The sequence below is a fragment of the Eurypyga helias genome, unplaced genomic scaffold, assembly GCF_000690775.1.
Source record: "Eurypyga helias isolate BGI_N326 unplaced genomic scaffold, ASM69077v1 scaffold32786, whole genome shotgun sequence".
Lineage (NCBI taxonomy): Eukaryota > Metazoa > Chordata > Aves > Eurypygiformes > Eurypygidae > Eurypyga > Eurypyga helias.
Window position 1 is genome coordinate 1,711 of NW_010255442.1, and position 21,448 is coordinate 23,158.

General features: G+C 39.9%; 1 protein-coding gene across 1 annotated transcript; it reads right to left on the reverse strand.

The window, feature by feature from the left end:
• Positions 1–1,924: 1,924 nt before the first annotated feature.
• NSUN2 (NOP2/Sun RNA methyltransferase family, member 2) lies at positions 1,925–21,379 on the reverse strand (the record flags this gene model as incomplete). Its single annotated transcript, XM_010153323.1, has 17 exons — positions 1,925–2,489; positions 3,149–3,188; positions 4,160–4,298; positions 4,527–4,607; positions 5,885–6,020; positions 6,402–6,494; positions 7,027–7,202; positions 8,306–8,402; positions 9,032–9,162; positions 12,272–12,345; positions 15,138–15,268; positions 16,381–16,455; positions 16,863–17,055; positions 17,850–17,934; positions 20,358–20,429; positions 21,069–21,174; positions 21,275–21,379. Coding segments are annotated over 17 exons (2,143 nt in total), but the record flags the coding sequence as incomplete, so codon positions are not given.
• Positions 21,380–21,448: the final 69 nt, after the last annotated feature.

Genomic DNA, 21,448 nt, shown 5'->3' on the forward strand with positions numbered 1-21,448 from the left:
ACTACTCAAAGGATTTAAAATGATGCAGATGTGGGCTCTTATTCTTTTAGAAGTCTAAGTTATACCCGATTTCAGTCAGTTTATGATCCAAGAACCTACTTTTCTTGAGCTGTCAGGTAAAAGCTTTTTACTCATGTTTTAGTCTGCCAGTGGTAAGCTCAGTCAAAAACATAATCAGGGATGTTTGTTCTCTTTACAGTTAAATTCAGTGGTCTGGATCATCTGTAGCAACAAGTTCTCCTACCAGGTAGCCTGTCGTAAAAGCGTACCCTTAGCAGAGTAAACTGCTGCTCAGGGACATCAGCAGATACGGTAACAGCAGGCGTAATTCAAACCAAATTCTGCTTTCTTCACGTAAGTTAAACACTTGACCTTCCGATAATTAATTCATGAAGATCATTAGAGCATAAGAAGATTAGACGGATTAAAATCAGTCATCCTCAGAGGCGAGTGTTGCAAACTGTGATGGTGATGAGGACTTAAAAATGACGCCGCCCTTCTACCCTTCTTCCACGTCAAATGCCCAGTGTGTCGGAAGAAATGCAGAGCCGCAAAAACCAAGCGTTGAACCCTGAAGTTTCAAGGTGCTGTAATTTTTGTCCTCACATACTTGAAGAATTAAAAATTATATACTTTGCATACACCTCAATTCAAAATAAAATTCTGCTCTGCTGCTCTTCAGCCCTAGGAGCTGCTAAAAAAGAACCTGTCCAACCGCAGCTCCCAATTCAAAGAACAAACTCAAACCTTAACAAAATACAAGGGCAAGAACCGATTTTTTATTAACCTATTTTACAGACTCTCAAGAGGAAAATGAGTCCCGTCAATGGCTCTTCACTGCATGAGACTAATATCTTATCAGAGGACATGGCATTATTTCACTTTTATGTCTCTCCCTCAAGAATACTCCCCTTGATGAAGTAGATCAAGGGCAGGCATCGGGAAGTCTGCTGTCGCAAGGCGCGGCAAACGGACCCAAGACGCGTTACGCGTGGTAAAATTCAGTTTGACAAGCAACACGGACGTTTGCATCACCATGGTCCTAGTGGAGGACAGTATCTTGTACCACTGGTCACTTTTCCTTTCGGGTCAACTTGATACAATTACAAAGAGTATTGCTGAAACTAAGCCACAAAAGATGGAATTTGTATTATAAGTTTCTGAGGTAGCCAACTTTTTCTTAATCAGTTAAGTAAACTACGCTTCTGGACCCAAATAATCTATTTTAAACATCTACTATACAACAATGTATTCCACCAGACTTCTTTTTTTACTATTATTTCAGCTATAAACAAGTAACCTGCAAAAATCAGAGGTGCTCCCACTTGACGAAGGGACAGAGAAACGGACAACTGCAGCAGATTTAGGGACAGACTCTTAAGCAGGCACATTTCAGGATAAGGGTTTGAGGCGTGCTCAGCCTACCTGAAGACCTAGTTAAGGACATTTGTTAGTTGTGCCTGTCTAGCAATTCACCACTCTGAAGAACAACCTCAGACATCAGTCCCTGGCAAAACAGATTCTGCATTTTGGTTTTTTTTTTCCCCCAGGATGCTGTGCACTGCTTTATTCCGAGTAAGTGTTAGTTAGATATCCCATACAGGCCCTTGCATGTGTACTCACTCTGACTCCCCTGCACATTAAAGGACCTAAGTAGTAACCAGATGGGGTGGTAGGTGGGGTAAACCAAGTTAAGAGATAACGTATTTTTTTCCTCGAACTTGTGTGCTTTGAATGAAACCCCATTGTTTTTGTTCTGAAGGAATTCTTGACCAGTTACACAGGCAGTTCACTGGTACATCTAGTTATTCCATTTCAAATACGGGCTTTTGGATTCTCCTGGTGCACAGTCCATTGCCAGGAACACACACACAAACCCACTAGTAATATGGAGCTTAAAAGTGGTAAAAAGAAGACACACTTGAAGAGAAATCTCTTTATAGTTTTCATTTAAAAAATAAAATAGGCGAAACTTTTTAAAAGGGGAACATACCATTCCAACCGAATTTTTAAAATATACTTCCATGCAAAAGTCTGGACATGAGCCTCATGGAAGCTGCCAAGTAAGAGAGAGAGAAACCTAATCTTTCACAGTACTCGCATCCGCGTCTTTGCTTTCCTGGCTTACGTGACTGCTGTCATTTTTAATAGATTGATCCAAATCTTCTATTTTATTTTCTACTTCCATAGCACTGCTCTCCACAGGACTGTGGGAAGATTCTTCACCTATTTCTGCTTCCATTTTTGTGACTAAATCTTGGTCTTTATCTTCTATATCCATTCCTTCCTCTGTTTGTGCCAGCCTACATTGAACTTCTTCTGCCGTTTTACCTTCCTTCTCCTCCTCCTCTTTCCTCTTTGCCTTAAACACTTCAACTCCCATCATCCTCAGGTAATGGAGTCTCTCATTCTTGGGCACAAAGGCACGGAGCGATGTCTTTCCTTGCCAACCACAGAGCACTATAGGACACTGAAGATCGTCAGGTTTTCTGCAAACAAACAGTTATGTTCAGTCAACTACGGAGAAAGTTAATCTTCAAATCTTAATTTTATAGCCACAGCCTGATAAGTAAGTGCATGATTTTCAAAAGCAAATGTGTGTTATAACTATTCGCAGGAGACATAAGCACGTTGGGTTTAGCTTCAACATCTAAACAGGTGTATGCTTCTCGACAAGCAAAAAAAAAAGGAAGCTCCATGCTATTCAATTTCGACAACAGGCGTCTTAATTTTCTGGCTCTGGTTTCAAAACTAATATAAGCAACAGCAAGATGAAAAGTTCACTTTTAAAAAGTGCTCAAGAGCTTCTGATACTACTTATCAACAAAAACGAACAGGAAAGAGTTTAAACTTTTTCTATTCCAAACGCTGGACTTCACAGGGAAAACTAGACAGACAAATGTGCAGGGATACTGCGGACCTCCAGCAGAACTACTAGCTCTCCTCTATAAAGCTGAGCCGTACAGCTGCGTTAACAGACAGGCGAGACAGCTTCTCCCCCTGCTACGGTCTCCGCACGCTGACTGGCCTCACACTGCTGACCTCACTGCGCCTCTACACCACCCCTTCTGGTTTTGCTGACTGAAAACAGATTCTTGTCCAAGTTTTTTAGAAAACTGCGTAAATGGAAAGCAATGCATCGACTTACTCAGGGTCTGGGTGGTACTTCAGAACTATACTTCCCATCGCTACAGGGGAGGGAGGTGGGGGGAACAAAACCAAAACAGATGTGTTACTTGGTGCAATGTTACAACAGCTGTAATTTGAAAACACTCAAGAAAACAAGTTTTTAGACAGTCACACAGCATAAGCTGGTTAGCAGTTGTTATCTACATCAGTAAACTATAAACAGTACCAGTTTTTATAGCTTTTTCGCTCTTTTTCAGACCGGAGTATTTATGCAGTTACAAAAGCAATTGCCAAGCCTTCCCCCTCCCAAACCCCAAACCAACAAATTAAAATACAAAACCACATGGTGAATTAATTTAGTCAGTGAATCTAGCAAGGAACTTGTACTTCAGTAAAATGAACAGAAGAGTACGTATGCCAGCCCAAAACTTTAGAAAAACTGTTTTTCCCATTTCTGTCTAATCAAAAGATGAAGTACCAGGACCAGCAATGACTCGGAAATAAAACAACATAAACTCAAGACTGAAAACCAGTCTTCATTTCTTCAAGCATCCAGCGTAGAGGAAATAAAGATCTAATAAAAGTAGGCACTGTTCCTCATATTTAAGAAAACAGAACCTGAACAATTACATCTGATACACAAAGTCATGACCAACAATTGCAGATGACAAGCAGGCAGTTTCAGCTGGAGCTTGTCTAATGGGCGCACAGATCAGGAGTGTATATAAAAAAAAAAATCTTTGTTCATCAGATATTTCAAATGCTGCCTCACAGCACTGCTTCAGAGAAGTCACGAGTCTGGCAACTCTTCCGTTCTCTGGGGTTTATAAAACTAACAGGCTGTGATCAGAAAGGACCGCAGTTTCTAGCGGCACACTGGGTTTCAGTAATGCTCAACCCAATTAACAATTATATTTAACATAAATTTAGTCAACATTTTTATCAAGCACGGTTTGTGTGACACGATTTTCAGTGTCTTCAGTGTGCTGTACAATAATTATTCGGTCATAGCACGAATTAGAAGGCTTACCCATGTCTTTAACTTTCTTCTGTGTTTCACTGCTGAATTTACTTAAGAATGGATTTTCCTGGGTTAGCAGAATTTTAACATCTTCTATGCAGACATTTATAATCCTTGCATGAATGAATGGATGCAGAGTATAAATTCCCTGTTTAATAAGTAAATATAATTATTTCAAAATGCAATCTCTACCTTCTGAAGGAATAATGTTAAAAACAGCATGTCCTTTAGCTAACATCAGAAAAGAATGTTCACATTCTAAACCATACTGAAAAGGCAAACTGTCATTACCCTGAAGAAGTTAATGCCAGCTGTGCTACAGGCTCTAGAGAAACCCAAAGCACCTCCTTTGAAAATACAACGCTACATTAATTACCTCTTGTGCTAATCTGAACGCACATCCAAACTGTTCCCCGTCGCTGTTGCGAGACCAGACTTTTATCCCCGTGTTAATAACCTGCAAATGGCAAAGCCAATAATGAGCTTCATTAAGGAGTACAGACTCTAAATTACTACTCTGAACTTTCACACCCCCCCCTCAACTGTTTGACTGAAAGGAGGAAGAAAGGGTAATTCTGGCATAATGTTTGTTCATTTGCACTGGACACTGAATTAAATTCATGTGAAAATTCATTCAAGGGGAAAAAGGAATTCCCACTACCAAAATACAGTTCTCTTTCAACACAAACACTTTTTACTCCTTTCCGTGCTGAAAACTGAACACTGTGAGGAAGCGTTAGTCTTAAAATGAGGGTGATGAACAATTACGAACTAATTTTAACTTCAGCTTGAGTAAGAACTTTCTGTGTGATTCTGGGAAAGTCAGTCAAGGATGGTATTTAACGCACAAGCGCCTAATATTAGGACACTGACATGGAATACTGGCACTCAAAGTCTTACTGCCTAATACAATGCAGCAGTTTCCTAAAATTTTGTCAATTATGTAGTCATTTCCTGCATGTGAGATAAAAGAATTGTTTATCCATCTCAAAGACTTGTTGAACAGATGTAATGAATATCCTTGGAAATTTTCACAATTTGACTGGATAAGGCCCTGAACCGTATCTGATCCAACTTAGAAGTTTGCCCTGCTTGGGGCAGGAAAAAAGCTGGACTAGATGGCCTCATTCTAACAAACCATTCAACATCTTTTAAAAGAATATTTAGCATTTGCAAGACATTTTCCATTTTTCCCTTTAACTCACAAAAACTACTTATCCCATTGTCATTCAGCTTAAAAGCTTTTCAGAACATTCAGTTCTTGAAAGGACTTTGAAACAATGTCCCCATGTAACACAGCTAATAATTCAGCTGAAGTTACCTTCAGCTGAAGGTATTCTTGGTACGCTGTCCAAGCTCCGAATGTTTCCGTACTTGAGGGGCTCATAAATACAACAGTGTCGATGTAAACTCGTGAAGGCCACATCACAATGCTGGTACCCACACAGCATATTAACCACATTACATATTCCCTTCCTCTACTTTTAAGTTCCCTTCCATCTGCCGATAAACATAGTGATTTTCACCCTGGAGATTGTAATTTACCTTTCAGAGACAACTCTTCATCACTTTAATGGGAGGAGTGATCGAGGAAAACATTCATTCAGACTAAAAAAAAAGGCCTACCAGAGGGATAATCCTCTACAGAAACAATAAGGTTGGCAATAAAGTCCTAGAAGTCATCCACTGATGCTTATGATCTCCGCTATAAAAACGTGGAGAGGTGAACCATACCTTCATCTTCTCGCTGTTGTTCAGAAGCACATTCCGTAGCTCCTTAGAAACCATGTACAGCTGTCTCCTCTTTCCTTCTTGAGTTCGAGTCAGTAAATTCATCTTGGGAAACGACGGGTCCAATGCGTAAAACTTCCTGTGGCCGTAATATTGTGTTGATTAACTGAACAATGAAATCACATACTCAAAAAGCATGGGTTAAGCCCGTTTCCTCGAGCTGTCCCTGCAAACCCTTAACACTTTGGCTCCAGAACACAAAGATTAAACTTCCTAAGGTGCACGACATCAGAAAAGACAAGCTGTCACAGACACTGAGGCACGCCCAGTGCAAACTATAGCTGGCTGATTTCATTTAAGAAGAGCTTAAGTCTTGAGGAGAGGAGCACCTGGTGCAAAGTTAGGGAAAAAGTTTTACGTATGAACAACTAGACCCATCTTTTGTGATGAACTGAACTATTAATATTCCTGAAATACTAGAAATCTTACTGCCAAAACAAACACTTCTTTTTTTCCTTACTGGATAGGAAGAAGCAATGGATCATCTTCAGAGAGAAACACAAAAGGGTCTTCTTTAAAACCAAACAACTTCATTTTTTTAGATGGTGGTGGTCTAAAAAGAAAATACAATTGCACTGTCAATTTTAGTAAAAGCACTTGGTTTAAAATCAGTGTTATTTAGTTCATTTAGCCAACACTTGCCTTATGATAACGAGAGTACACCAAACAGAATACTGACATTTTTCTGTGCTTCACTAAGACAACACTACCCACAGTTTAACTCCTTAAAATGAGGAAGTGAAGCAGCGCTTGAAATCAGAAACCACAAAACCAAGTAAACAGAGATTTCTGAGGGTGTAATTGTGAAGACAGTAAAGATGTTCCAAAGGTTAACTTCTGAAAGTAGGTTTTTCCTTAACAGAAAAGAAAGAACTAACAGACTTGGCAAATGTTAGTAAGAAAAGCAATTATTTTCTTAATTCACTGAATTACAAAAGACAGAAAACATGGAAATGCAGGACAACCGAGCAAGTTCATCAATTCCTCTTGATCGACTTCTGAATGAGCCCAGTAACAACAGAACTCCAGAAGACTCAGCAATTATGAAGCTGTCACAGGACAAATACTCAGACATGGTCTCTTACCCACATACTCCTTCCTTTTTGCTTTGCTCGGTGTCCGAATTCTGCGATTCTTGCGTTTTCTTAGACTCTTCATTCTCAGCAAGTGTTGGTTCTTCAGTGATACATTCAGAACCATTATCTGAATGAGCTGCTGTCACTTCAGAATCTCCTGTTCCTTGTGGGAACTTCTGATGAACCTGTTTCGAGCAAAAGTAGTCTTGTAACAAAAAGTATCTGTGTTCTCTCTCTGCAGGTGCTTAATTCTTACCAATTTGTATGTAAGTGCTTAGACAGAACGTTTAGGAAGTTAATCAGATTGCTTAGTCAAGGTACCATTGTAAGATGTGTGTACCATTACTACTGCCCTGGACAATTTCTTACCAGCTGTCCAAGAAAGCTATTTTTGTACCATTTACAACATTATGTTCAAGCACTCACCGTCTAATTTAAGTCAGGATGTGCTGTTTTCTAGCACTCAAGGCGGCACACGCATCCTGCTGCTGCACACTTTCTATAAAAGTGCTACAACATTAAACTTAGAACAGCATAAACTATTGGGATGACTCTTGCTTCTGAATAAATGCTTTTTCCTTACTGCCACATACATTTTACTCACAAGGCGTTCTAATGAAGCTAATCAAATAAACAGAAACAGCTAAAAGGGATTCACACACAAAGTTTCCCTCAAAGAGATGAGCAATCTAAGAGATCAAATAAAGCACGTCAACTTAGAATCCTGTTGATGGGATTTTAAAAGACAATTGACAACAAATGGATTAAAGTCAGATGGCTGAAGCTGCTGCTGCTCCTAACAGTTTTACGTCCATTCCCCCTGCTGCTGATCTGCCAGACTAATCTGCTACTGAATCACTCCTGAGCAACCAGCCACAGAGCAAGATAAACTGAAATCAGAATTAGCTTACAACACAGCGGAAAAAAGCCTTCAGCAGAGGGACCACACACAGCTGAAGGAACTGACAGCTTTAGCTCCTCAACCTAATCTGCTTCTGAAATTGTTTCCAAGCCTTAATTTTAGGTTCAGGTTTTAACTTGCTATTTTACTACGATTTCAAAATCCCCTCCCTTCTTTTGTTTCCCTATTTTGAAAGGAGCTTGTTTTTCTTTTTTTTTAAAGGGCTTTTAAAGGAATTCATAAGTTTATTTTTAATTGACACAGTGAACTATATCTGAAGGGCAGATACAAAACATTTATAGGATGCTTCCTATTATGTAAACTTAAAAAAAAAATTCCAGAAGTGCTATTAACATTTTACACTTTAGCTTTTTTAAAAGATGTTACCTTAGGGTGGCGTTTATTCCACGGCATTGGAGATTTTTTAATTAACACAGCCACGAAGAAACCTCCCGTGTTCTGATGATGTGGCAATATCCTAAGACTGGGGCGGGGGGGGTGGGGTGTGGAAATAAAGTAAAAATGTTGTGATGTATTCAGGATCAGCATTCAGGCTCTCACAAAGTACTACAAGTCTTACATTTATATTTACTCTCAGGGTAAACTAAGTATTCCTAGTAGGATTGCACAGATTTAATTTATCACTCTAGAAACAGGGTCTAAAATAGAGCATTCTGGCAAAGTAAGTTGCTTCAGTGCAATGTAGTCATTTCACCATTCACATCTCAGCTTTAATGACTCATTGCTACACACTATTTTTAGAAGAGCTATGGAAAGTCTTTCATAGAAAATAAGTCACACTGTTAAAATATCAAAGTTTTACATACTTCTCGAGTAATTTTGGCTAGGTACCTCTACTGGATGCAAAGAATTTGAGCTGTTTGTGTGAGTACTTATTCCTTGTAAGCAACATTCAGTACTTTCTTTCAGTTCACTGGGATTTAAATACTGCGTACTGCCATTATGTAGGAAGCAATCAAAATATAGTCAGACCTATACAAGCATAGGTCTATATTGCAAAACATTCCTAATCTGGCCCCTTAATTATAATCTGCCCACCACCATACAAGGCAGCTATCAAAACCACATGAAACCTGCTCTGGGAAAACTTACCAATGCTCTAGATTCATTGCCTTCAGCTTCTCTTCATCTTTTACTGGAAACATAGTGGGACGTATTTGTGTTTGTCTGTTTGAAGGCACATCTTTCCAGTCTTCGAACCACTGTCCATCTTTCAGCATGACCTTCAAAGGAGTAAATGTAAATACTGTGAAGAATATGGGCCACCATTCTACAAGTTTTAATTAGGGTACTTTCAAACCAAGGTTCAGATGCCAAAAAGACAAGTTCTTTTCTGGTATAGTAAAATTATAGTAAATTAAGTAATTTCTGGTAGAGTAAACTAAGTTCTTTAAAGTGCATTGTTCCAATGTGCACCTAAGAGCAGGAGATTCTTGCCAGCTGTACCTCTCTGCTCCACTTTTTATGGATCAAAAACGGTTCAGTCAAGACTGGTGCCGAATCAATGGCAGCGATCTCCGTTAACCTTCCAGGAACATACAGAACACCAAAATCTAAAGGAAGGACAGTGGTGGAACATACAAGAAGATCAGTAAGCCATCAGATTTAGGACACATTATTTCTTTTTCTGCATGAGACTGGCTGTGAGACATTCCATTCTAGGCAGCTTCCAAAGCAGGCTACAAAGGAAAAGGGCTACTGCAGTCCAGTGGAGATTAGAAATGAGGAATCCCAATTTCGTTATGTAAGAAAGACGCAAGAGTGCCACACAATAGGCGGCGAGTGCCATCACACTGCCCTACACAGGTCGTAAGACAGAGATGTTTGCAAGGACAGTTACTGAAGAACCATGTACCCATGAATTTTCTACCACCTGTACCTTTATCCAGGGCTCAGAACACACCTATAAATCCACTCTAAGGTACCGTGTGGACGTAGCATCACCTCATTCCATCTAAGGGTCAAAGCTCAAGGGACCCTTAAGATAGAAGCGCGGAAGGTCAGAGGCACAACTCCCGTAGCAAGGTGTTTTGAATGCTCTTTAAGCAAGAATATCAAAGTGGGGGTAGAAAAAAACCCAGCCAGGGAACACTTGAGTTCAGAACTCCAGGAGCCTCGTTCTGTACTGGACACTAGGGCTGTAAGAAAGGTCACATCCAGGAATGTGTGGGGCAGACGCATAAAATTGACTGAAATGAAGGCCCGTTTTTGTTGTTAAGGCAACAAAAGAGAAGTCATAGCGATGCTGACTTCAGGACTGGCAAATACGATGAAGTGTTCTCATACATCTTACTGCGATTGTCTTGAAGGTTTAATTAACTGTTCTACTGGAAACTGAAACGAAAGATTTCTCTCAATTACAATTTCAGGAAGAATGTTAGAACACAGGTTTCAGCGTCACGAAGTCTGGCATTTCTCAGCCACTGATCAGATCACACCTAAAATATTGTGCTTTTGCATGTTCCCAAAATAGAAGTGACTGTACTTCCAGAATTAGTATTTCAAGTCCAAATAAGCTCCATGTCGTATTGCCAGACGGAGACACAACAGACCCTGACTGTGAACTGCTCCGCTCCAGAGGTCATGAGTTCAGCTTGAGAGGAACAAACAACGGGACTGATAAATAAGTGGAAGTACAAACAAACAAGTCTAGAACTGTTTTGGATGTGCTACAGTAACTGCCTAACAGCCCTGCTCTGTTTGATTCTGGTTTACCAGCCTAACCACAGCGCCTAACTGCTGGAACGACAAAGCATCAAAGAACACGCTGAAGTGTTCTCTACTGAGCGTTTTGCTGGCCTCTGGCTAGGGCAGAATGAAGACTAAAATTGTTGCAGAAGTAGATTAACACATCTGAAGTTAAAAAGGTCTCTTCCTTCAAGATTCTAAAATAACTCCTCTGAGTTCATTCATTGTCTGGCTTCAGGAGAGAGTACTGGATGCTATTTCCAAGCACATAAGCGTCCCTTGAACAAAACCTTATTTTTATATTGCTGTTTCCTGACATTCACAGTAAACTGATGCTGAGGAATATTCAGTGTAATCACTAAGTCACAGAGCTCCCCTTGAACAGATGTTTCACCAGGAAACAAGGGACCATACCAAGTAAAAACAGCACCAAAGCAAGGAATGAGGAGCTAGCCAATGAGGCTTGAAAGTAATATGGCAGCAGCAAACGAGGGCTGAAGAAAATCTTGCTAACTTTCAACCAAATTTATTAGGCTACTTTTTAAAACACCCATTAGGAAGCTGTATTTCAACTGCAAATGCAGAAATAAATGTTACAGGGAATACAATATATCCTTAGTCATCTTTATGAATATATTCTGTAGCCTTACACAGTACCAAAAAAAAATAAAGAAATTAAGATTATGGAGCCACAATCACGCACTTCACGTTCACCCTTCAGGTACAAGGGCCAGATTTAAACTTTTGGAACTGTAAGAAAGAGATCAACTAGTTTCTAAGATGGATTTCCCATGACAGGACATAAGCAAATCTTTATTCCACGCATCTTGTTCACGAGCCTACACACAGGCACACGCCTGCAGACGTTGCAAGTGAGCAGCGAAACGGTGAGAAGAAGACGGAGCAACCGACGGCGCCGCAAAGGCACGCAGCCGTAATTAAAATCCAGTCGGAGATTCTTGGGTGCCTACTCCTCTTGATTATATTCGTAACAGGAAGCTGAAGAAGCTCTGGGGTTTTTAATCCCTCCCTACCAGTCTGTTTCCAGAACTGAAACCGCATAAGGCCTGGAGCAAAACACAGGATTCTATTTATATTCTAGGATTACTCACATAACTCCATTTTTAATAGCCTATTTCCAGAAAGGTTTAACAGCTTTTACTTCCAAATGATTCAAATGGATCAGCTGAAAACCGTAGGCTCTAAAACTCACAGACTGTAAAGACAGAGGAGGGATAACTTACAAAGTGGCTGAAATTATGTTGCCATCTACAGGCCACCAGCTGCACGCAATGGAAAAGGGAATTACATTAAGAAAGTACAGGAAATCGAGCTGACAAGGCTAGAGGAAGAAAGAGGATGAGACAAGAACTTACCATCAGAAAGATTTTTAGCCCTCTCCCCTACAATGCCATGTTGTCTACAGCTCTAAACAGCAAATCACTACCATTACTTCAGATCAATCTAATGTTTCCAAATTTTACACTTCAACATTTCCTTGATTTCTAGTGGAAGGTGTCCCTGCCCATGGCAGGGGTGTTGGCACTAGATGACCCTTAAGGTCCCTTCCAACCCAAACCAGTCTGTGATTAATTTAATACTCTATGGTAGACTAAGAACTCCACAGAAATATCATGTAAGTACCTTCCATTTTGTAATTCCTGGCATCCTCTTCAAACCTGGCAACTCAGAAGAGACATCAGCAAGTTCTAAGGCACCTGAAACCCCAAGAAAATAAACATTATTGAAACCAGAATTTGAGAGTTGTGCTCCTAATGAACACTCATAAAAATAGGTTCCCTTCAAGTTTTAAGGCCACTTAAGAGCAGTGCTTTTTAAACCTTTCAAGAACCAAATGTCATACCATCACTACCATGCAAATTAACAAGAAAGATAATTTTCATAATAACTACAGAAGTTTGCAACATATAAATTAACCAAAATGTAATGGTTAGATATCAGGAAGAAGTTCTTCACAGAGAGGGTGGTGAGGCACTGGAACAGGTTGCCCAGAGAAGCTGGAGATGCCCCATCCCTGGAAGTGTTCAAGGCCAGGCTGGATGAGGCTTTGAGCAACCTGGTCTAGTGGAAGGTGTCCCTGCCCGTGGCAGGGGGGTTGGAACTAGGTGATCTTTAAGGTCCCTTCCAACCCAAACCATTCTACGAGTCCATCATTTTTTGTAGCAGCTGCACAGAGTAACACTCTACAATCTGTATCGTTACACATCAGTGTTGCAGTCACAGTTGTTTTTATTCTCACTTAGCATTTGGATTTACTACACTTAAAGTATTTTTCAGACAAGTATTCTTTTGGGGCAACTAAGCCTTTTAAAAAATGCTTGATATATTCTGATTTTATGGACTTACAGTCTTAACATATTCCAAGGTGAGAGGAAAAATAATTTATTATTTTTCAAATGGAAAGGGAAATTCTGAACTGTTTGACAGGACAAAAGGTTCTGTGCTTAAAATATACTAAAGAAACTTACTATAAGAAACATCAACAGAGTATAATTTAATCTACTGAATAAAGACTTTAAACTGCCCCAAGTCTGGAAAGAATGATACAAGAACTTACTTTTTAAAAGGTGATCTATCTAAGTAATAACCTTAAAATTTCTTCCGCTGTGATTCTGAATACTTACTTGCTATTTGACAATTAGGTAGGCTTTTCCTCATGCTGCACACAATTTTATCAACCTGTTCTGCATGACTAACCTTTTACTCTTGCAGTGACAGTTTCAGCAAGATCTTTAAATAGTGTCACATGCATTCATAGACAAATTCCCAAGTGCCAATTCAAATCTGATTAAACTTGATGTTTGCACCCATCTTTTGAATATTCTTGCCTACCTACAGCATGACTTCAACTGATGCCTCAAGACTCGATCAGACTGATCAGCCGTCGGAAGTACTACAATCCCCAGCAGAGAAATATGGTACAGAAGTGCCTTTTCCCTACTCCTTCAGCCCTGAGGGGAAAGCAATCTGATCTCCTCCACAAGTAGCACTGTAACACAGTGCTGGTAACTAAGACTGAAGAACTAACAAACCTTCTGGACACACCTGAGCAAATCCTCACAATCCAATGGCCCTTGCAGACCACTCCACTACCTCACCCTTCTTTAGCTACACCTACATTAAAGCCCCAAGGACAACGTTCACTTGCTGGGACATGTCGTAGCCTCCAGGTAAGCCTCAAAATACCCCCACTGGGCACAGACAAGATCCAAATGCCACAGCCCAATATTGCAGGCAAGATCCTTACTTCCAGTTAACTGAAGCTGCACCAAATACTGTAATTGTTGACCATCAACATCCGTACCGCCTCGTGCTCCCATCCAAACCAGTCCTTACTGCTTTCCAATCTTGTCATTGTTAAACTTAACTCTGGTGCACTGTAGTCTTCAATAAGCCAAGGATATTTGGCTTATTCCAGGTAATTTACTGGAAATGTATCTATGTTGTTTTTTCACTCCGTCTGACAAAAAAACCTACCTCTAACTGAAAAAGTCCTTTGAGTGGAAATGAAACAGTCAATTCCTAATTATCTGTGGGCATTGTAGCTAAACTGGTGTTTGAGAGACAATTAAATTTCATTAATCATTTGGGGCCTGAATAGTGACTGGCACAAAGAAAACGTTGCACAAAACATGCCAGTCTACTTCCAGAACCAGTTCAGGTCCAGGAATAATACAGGCGCCTCTGCTCTGTACAAGGCTCAATTTAACAAACTCCATGGAACTTTTCATGCAAAATGCAATTAGATGTCTCCCGAATTCAGGCTACTGACGAGAAAAAAACCAGTGTCTATCAGCTCAAGACCAGAAATGTGGGCTACTAAGCCCTACAATCAATAAATTCATGCAGTGGAGCTTCTCAGCTCATCTCAATTTTTCCACCCCATCTTACTTCACACAATGGAGACTTAACAGCAACTTTTGCAAGCCTTCATATGCAACTCAAAGTGTAACAAAAAACCCACAAGCTTTAAGACATTAAAATTCCAAGCATGTCAAAATGTGGGTCAAAGGATGCCAAAGGTATCGGTGACTCCCACCTACTGGTGCACAGTAACATTCCTCTGACTACTGAAGTACGCTCTGGGTCTTGTACTCCTATGCTGTACAGTAAGTAGTAATGTCTCACGCCGTGTCTTCCAAAGGAAATACGAATGTCAGACAGGGATGCCAACCAGTGGAATCAGTTAACAGAAGCCAGGTAACACAGACTGAATGCCACACTTCTGTAGAAGTCGTTTGTGTATCATTAACAGAACTTCTTCAGGTTTTGTATTTGCACCTGATTTAGGCCCATTTAAGAAGATTAATTTTATCAACTCCAATGAAATCCTAATGGTACCAAAATATTGCTGCAGTTTTGCATACCACGAACATGTTACCTACACTAAGCTTATTACTAGTATTATCATATACAAACCCTTTTTTGGGGCTGAGAAAAAAAAAAAAAAAAAAGTATTTCCCCACTCTGCCCAAGTTCGCATTCTCACCTTGACTCTTTTCCAGCAGAGATGCAATCACAGCCTCATTTTCGATCGGATTCAACGAACACGTAGAATACACCATTCTCCCACCTTCTGCCAGCTGCTCAACACCACGGGTTGCAATTCTTAACTGCAATCTAACAGAAGACTCTTGGTCTAGCCAGGTATCATTCAGGCACTAGAAAGATTTGCCATCGAATTTCTTACAGGCGAAGCTACGTTGCAGACACGTAACTCTCCACAGACTAAGTCAGCATGTGCCGAGTTCCAGAGCGGTCGCGAGCACACAAATTGGAGTCAGTTTTAAAACAAGTTGGCTTAGTGCAGCCTACACTGCAGACACACTCACAATTACACCCCATTAAAACAGCAGTTAGGTCAAACATTAACACTGCTGCATGACAGCTTCTAACATAACATTCTCTATTTTGTTCTTTCTAGTGCCCTATCGAGTTTATCAGCACTAGAAAAATAAGCCCTCAAAACCTTACTACTCTTCTCCAAAACATAGAGATAAAACGAGGAGGAATCTGACTATTACAAATATTACAGACAACAGCATTGGCCTTCTGAGAAAAGTACCACCAAGCTGGATCACCAGCTTACCCCCTACCCGCATACTTACAACTGAGATGAAACCTGTCATTATGAATGAGTTACCACAGGAGAGCTGAGTCACAATAACTGACTGCATTCCCAGCTCCTTACAAATACACAGTAAAATGTTCTACGCTTTTTCATCTGTGTTTTAACTACTGCTTTTTAGCAGGCACCCACACTAGGCTAAGTACCCATTCACTATCGGTTACCAGAAACAGTTTCAGTTACCTGAGACTGATTTACGTACGATCCCTAACATTCTAAAGATACTACAACATGACTACTAAATTTTACAAGTTTTTGTATTGTCTAACAGTATTTTACCTACCTACATGCTAAGAGTCCCAACCAAATGATTTGTCCTGTTTTATTAGCTACCTTGGCTAAATTAATTCAATCGATATTAATACGTCAGATATTCATAAGAATACAAGAAATTTATATTCACACACTCCGCTGGAGGTTGATGTCACATCTGAAACACACTCTGAATAGCACATAAGCTCCTGATTTGAGAGAAAAGCATCTCTTCTTCGTCTCTCATATTCTTTTAAATATATTAACATGTGAATGCATGCAGATGTTAAAGACAGGGGAAAAGAAGGAGAGAGAAATGAAAGAAGTGCAGATGTGTAATAAGCATTTTTACCCATGGAGCTGCAAACTGTTCTGTGTTGTCCACTTCTTCCATACATCAATGTTTTTCCTCATGGTTCCATCTCCACTGTAACAGAGGTTGACCAAATTTGAATTATTTGTGGGCAAAATTTATTTCATGTCCAAGTTGTTTATAGCAGCAAAAAGCTAACAGTCCCTCTCTCCCACGTAAACCAGTTCTCCTGTGCTGTACTGTTTGTTTCTACACCACCTTTGTACTTCCCTATCCTGAGTGTCAGTTCAAAATTCAAAGCCCTTCAGCTGACCAAATTTAAGAACCACTTGGAATGAAAAAAGTTCATCTTGACTTGGTATCCCCTTACTTCAGACAGCTGAAGGCATTCCCCTGTTTTGGAAGTTACTATAAATCATAGCTCACTAAGCAACTCAGAAAGCGTAACTCGGTGACATACAAATTGTAGCACTGCACTCTGTACAGTAAAATCTGTGTACTGAAGATTACATGCAAAATACCTGCAGGGGACGTCACACAAAATCCTGTCATAGAAGAGGACCTCTTTTCTTCCATCAACATCTATTTGTACATTAGGAATGCTGGAGGCATCATGATTTACTACCATGATGCACGGACTGTTTAATCTCTTAGCCTGATGAACCAGCAAGTAGCAGCGCTTGTTGTCGACATCGTTAGCGATTACAAAACCCTCTAGGAACAAAAAATAGTGGGAAGATACTTTGTTATTCAACAGCTAAATAATTTTACATAGTTTATTGTCTTATCTTCAAAGTTGGGTAAACCTTTCACTAGAAATTTTTACTTAAAAGACTATTTATGAATAGAGGACCCTTTGCTGAACATAAAATAACATAAAGTATGTCAAGGTTTAACTGACATGTCAAAAATATCATCTCAAGAGTTCTAGCTTGCATGCAGCAGAAGTAAGACACATCCAAGAGCCCCTTCCGCTTTTCATTCTCAAAGTAAAACCCTTGCAACAGAGAAAACCTCCACTGCTACCAAAGACCATCTCTGTAAATCAGCACGTTTTCAGCAGAACACCGAAAGAATCCACTCCCAGCAACTTCACAATTTTTTATGGACAGTATTTTCTGTAAGCATCTGACTAAAAGTAAAGATTCTGAAACTTGAAAAATAAATATAAATATCATGATCATTTTAAGGCTAAAGCAGCTTAATCCAGTGTTTGCAGGATACCACTAAAACACAAGGGCTCATGGACCACCATCTAGTATTAAGCTCTGATCGGAGCTACTGCAGTCTGAACTACGAAGATTTATAATCCATCTCTCTCCTTCCAGCCTAGGAAGCCCGCAGAGTTTCAAGGAAAAGGTGGAGTACTTCCCATCTCATATAACTCTGCTACTTTAGGAATTCAAGATGTTGTTAAATGCAGTTACTTATTTTTGGATATTAAAAGCAACCTTCTACAAGAGGAAACTTAAAGTCACAAAAGTTTTTGGTAGTTTTTCCAGACTTACTGGGAAAAGGAACATTCATGTCTGCATGCAACATTTCAATGAGTTGTGCAGTCTTAGATCCAGGTGCAGCACACATATCTAGAATCTACAAACACCAGAAAGTTAAAACACCAAAGCCCTACCTTTTTATTTACCATGCGTTATTGTTTAAATCAACAATTGCAGAATATGAACACCAATTGGCAAAACCCCAAAGTACAGTTCTGTTCTTTGTACGCATCACGGAACGCAGCTTTCTGTCTGAGCATTTAACAAGGACTTTGGTTTGCAGGGAACAAATACATCAGGTGATATGAGGATATGGTCCTTTTATCAGCTCACAAGCAATCCCAAATTAAGTTCACTGGAACTTATACAGACAAGCATTAAAGGAAAAGTTACATTCAAGAGCAAGCTGTACTTTAACTATCAGTAAATTAATCAAAGACTATAGGACATAGTTGATCATACAGATTTTATAAAAATGAACTGCTGTCCCTCCTCACACATTTGCATTTTAATGCAAATAAACCAGGGCAGCATAAACTGCTTGTTCCTATATCCTGGAAGAAGTACCTGAGAATTATCTAAACCCACATCGGGCAGGAGAACAGAACAGCACAGACACCAACACCCGATTTTTAGCGTATTTCTCCCTTCTGGTTCATCACAAACTTGCTTTGTGATTGAGTCAGCCACAGAGTCACTTTCACAGCACACCATTTGACAGCTAACACTGTTTTGTTAAGTAGGGAAGCTTAAGAGTCTTTTCTCTTGCCCAGTTACAGATTTTCAGAAACGTATGACCATCTATCTTCTGGACCTTTAGCTCCAGTAAAAGCTGAAATCATGCAACAGGATCCAAGGATGTGCTCGGATCTTCATGCAAGCCCCTGCCACGAACAAGACTAAACTGGAAGACAGACCCCAGAGAAATGCAAGGAGCATTTGCCGACACGTGACGTTTACTGAGCACGCGACAAGCTCTGCCATGCAGCAGTGTTAACACGGCATGAGACATACTCAGGGAGCATCACATCCACTGTTTAAAGTAACAGTTGTGATGATACCCGTGTCTACTTACTTTTGTAGGTAATGCAGAAGATAATGAACAATAAGCAAACCTAAACATGCTCTAAAATTGTCCAGCAAATGGATGGTGAGGGAAAACTGAATTGTAAAAAACAGATTAAAAATGAATACAACTACAGAGAGGTTTGACAGTCATCAAGCTGATCCTTGCCCAAGGCAGGAATCAGCATGTAAGACACAATGTACAGAACATGCTGGTTAAGCACGAAAAGTAACCTCAATCCTGGTCATAACAAGCAGCTCAGAAAACAAGGCACTAAGAACCATAAAAGGTCCTAAATGACAACAGCCAAGGCATTGTGACAGCTGTCTTGTCACAAGAGAGGATAAAGAACCTATTCTGAGCCTAACTTATGAGGAAGTTTGTGAAATTCATAGGTGTTTCTGGAAAGTGCTCGTTGAAACGGCCACCGCAGCTAAACATTCGATGCAAAAAACACATTGTGTATACTAAGATAGCAGTATACAAGTAAGGTGTGTGCAAAAACATTCTCACAATTTATGTTTTATGTTAAGTGAAACACATTCGCTACCTGTTCAACCCCAGACAAAACGCAAAATGTGCCTTTACGCATTCGGACTGAACCTATCCCTCAGTTAATTATTCATTTAAGAGGCAAGAAGATGTCGCATCAGGTAAGAGAGCCATCAGCCTTGTGTCATCTAACACATACAGGTCAAAATTTTTAAATCTTAGAATTTGAAGATAAAGCATTTGAAATATTTAGAACGTCACGAAAAATTTAAGAAAGAAGTGCACCTGGTTGCTTGAGATAGCAAGGCACTTTTAACTAGCTCATTAACTTTGCCACCAGCTTTTCCTAGGATTCTACATTATTCCTACAAGCTGCCATTAGAAAACATCATGGGCATTTCTTAAGATGCCCCAGTTAGAGACAGCAATCTATACTCGTTAGCCACCATCAACAGCATGTTTTAGCTCACCTAAATTATTCTGCCTAACAGGTTTATAGAGCAGAAGTTTGCAACTTCTTCAAAAGGCACAGAGGGTTGAAAACCTCACTGTAAAGAACAATACCACTTGGATCTGGAAAACTACATCTGTTCACAGTGTGGCAGACAGCAGGAAGGTAAAAACAATCACCTTACTTTAAAAGGGGGCTGAAATAAGAACATGTAACTTAGATGCAACTAAATACATTTGCGCTTTGAAAGTAAGATTATATAATGACTTAAAAACCTAAGGCTTCTTCTTTTTTACAGGGTATTAGATATAGCCAAAAAAGCAGATGTTCCCATGACAGTCTATTTGGGTTCTGAAAACTAGTCAATTGCTGTGATTTACATGCAGAAAGCTTAAAACATACAAATGCAAAACAGAACTGTCTATCAGCACTGATACTGCTGTGGTAATTCATAGTTTAATCAAACTATTTTCAAAGGAAAACTCTAACACACAGTATATCCCAGACTTACCTTATGATGAGACTTAACATTAAGCAGCAGAGGTGGGATCATACTAACAGCCTCCTGACGACTGATATTTCCCTTGAAAGCAAAAAAAAATATAACCAAAACAAACCTCTTTTTATTCCGTTCCAAAAGAATGCGTTTCTTTTGCAGTATTTTTTAGATGTCTATGTAGTAAAATGCTACGGCAATTGAAAATACAGTATTGTAAACTTCACATTAAATTTTGTTAGCATTTAACGAAGAAAATCACAGTATTTCATTCAACTGAAATTTCAGAAAACTGCGTATTTACTCCAATTCTATTCATTCTACGGATGTAGTTTCTGCTCGAGACAAGAGAAACTAGCTTCAACCAAGTGAGAAACATCCGTCCCTGTAAGTAAGCCTTGGTATGTACACACGTGCACTTTCCACAAAACTCAAACATCTGTGTTCTAACAGCAAGTAATTATTATTTTACAGGGACTCCTTTTCACATTCTCAAGCAAACAGACAAAAAAGCAGTAGTTCAAAAGAAATATCTGTAGCTGTGGTTATGTGGCAGAGCCGTAGGATGAATCACTGCCAACAGCAACATAAAAACCAGATTCTTCTGAGCTATTCAGCTTCTGAGAGAAAAGGTACAGTCTCAGTTTCTCATAATGCATTTCAATAAAACACTGCTTAGCATATGAAAGAAAAAAAAAAAACACCACCCATGTATCCAAAACTTACACATTCTGTCTCGCTAACCAGAAACTGGTGGAACCTTTCCAGTTGTGGCGACTTGCGTAAGATTTTTCTACTCAAGTTTGTGTGCCATGCTAACTCTTCCGGATACCTGGGGGAAAAGAGAAGGAAAAAGGGCAGAGGCAAAAGAGTAACTCAAACCAAGCCGCCCAGCTCGGTGTCGGGAACGTGCCGAGGTCCAGCTCGCTTACCAGCTCAGCGCCTGCGGCATTTCCACTTTCTGGCCGTCTACCTCCAGGTCCTGCAGCTCCCTGAAGTACTTGTCCTTCAGGCAGTGGAGAATCTCTCTGGCCTGACTGCAAAGGAGAGAGCCGGCCGAAGCAGCGCGGATCGAGACACACCTTCTCCGGACAGCACACCGCCCC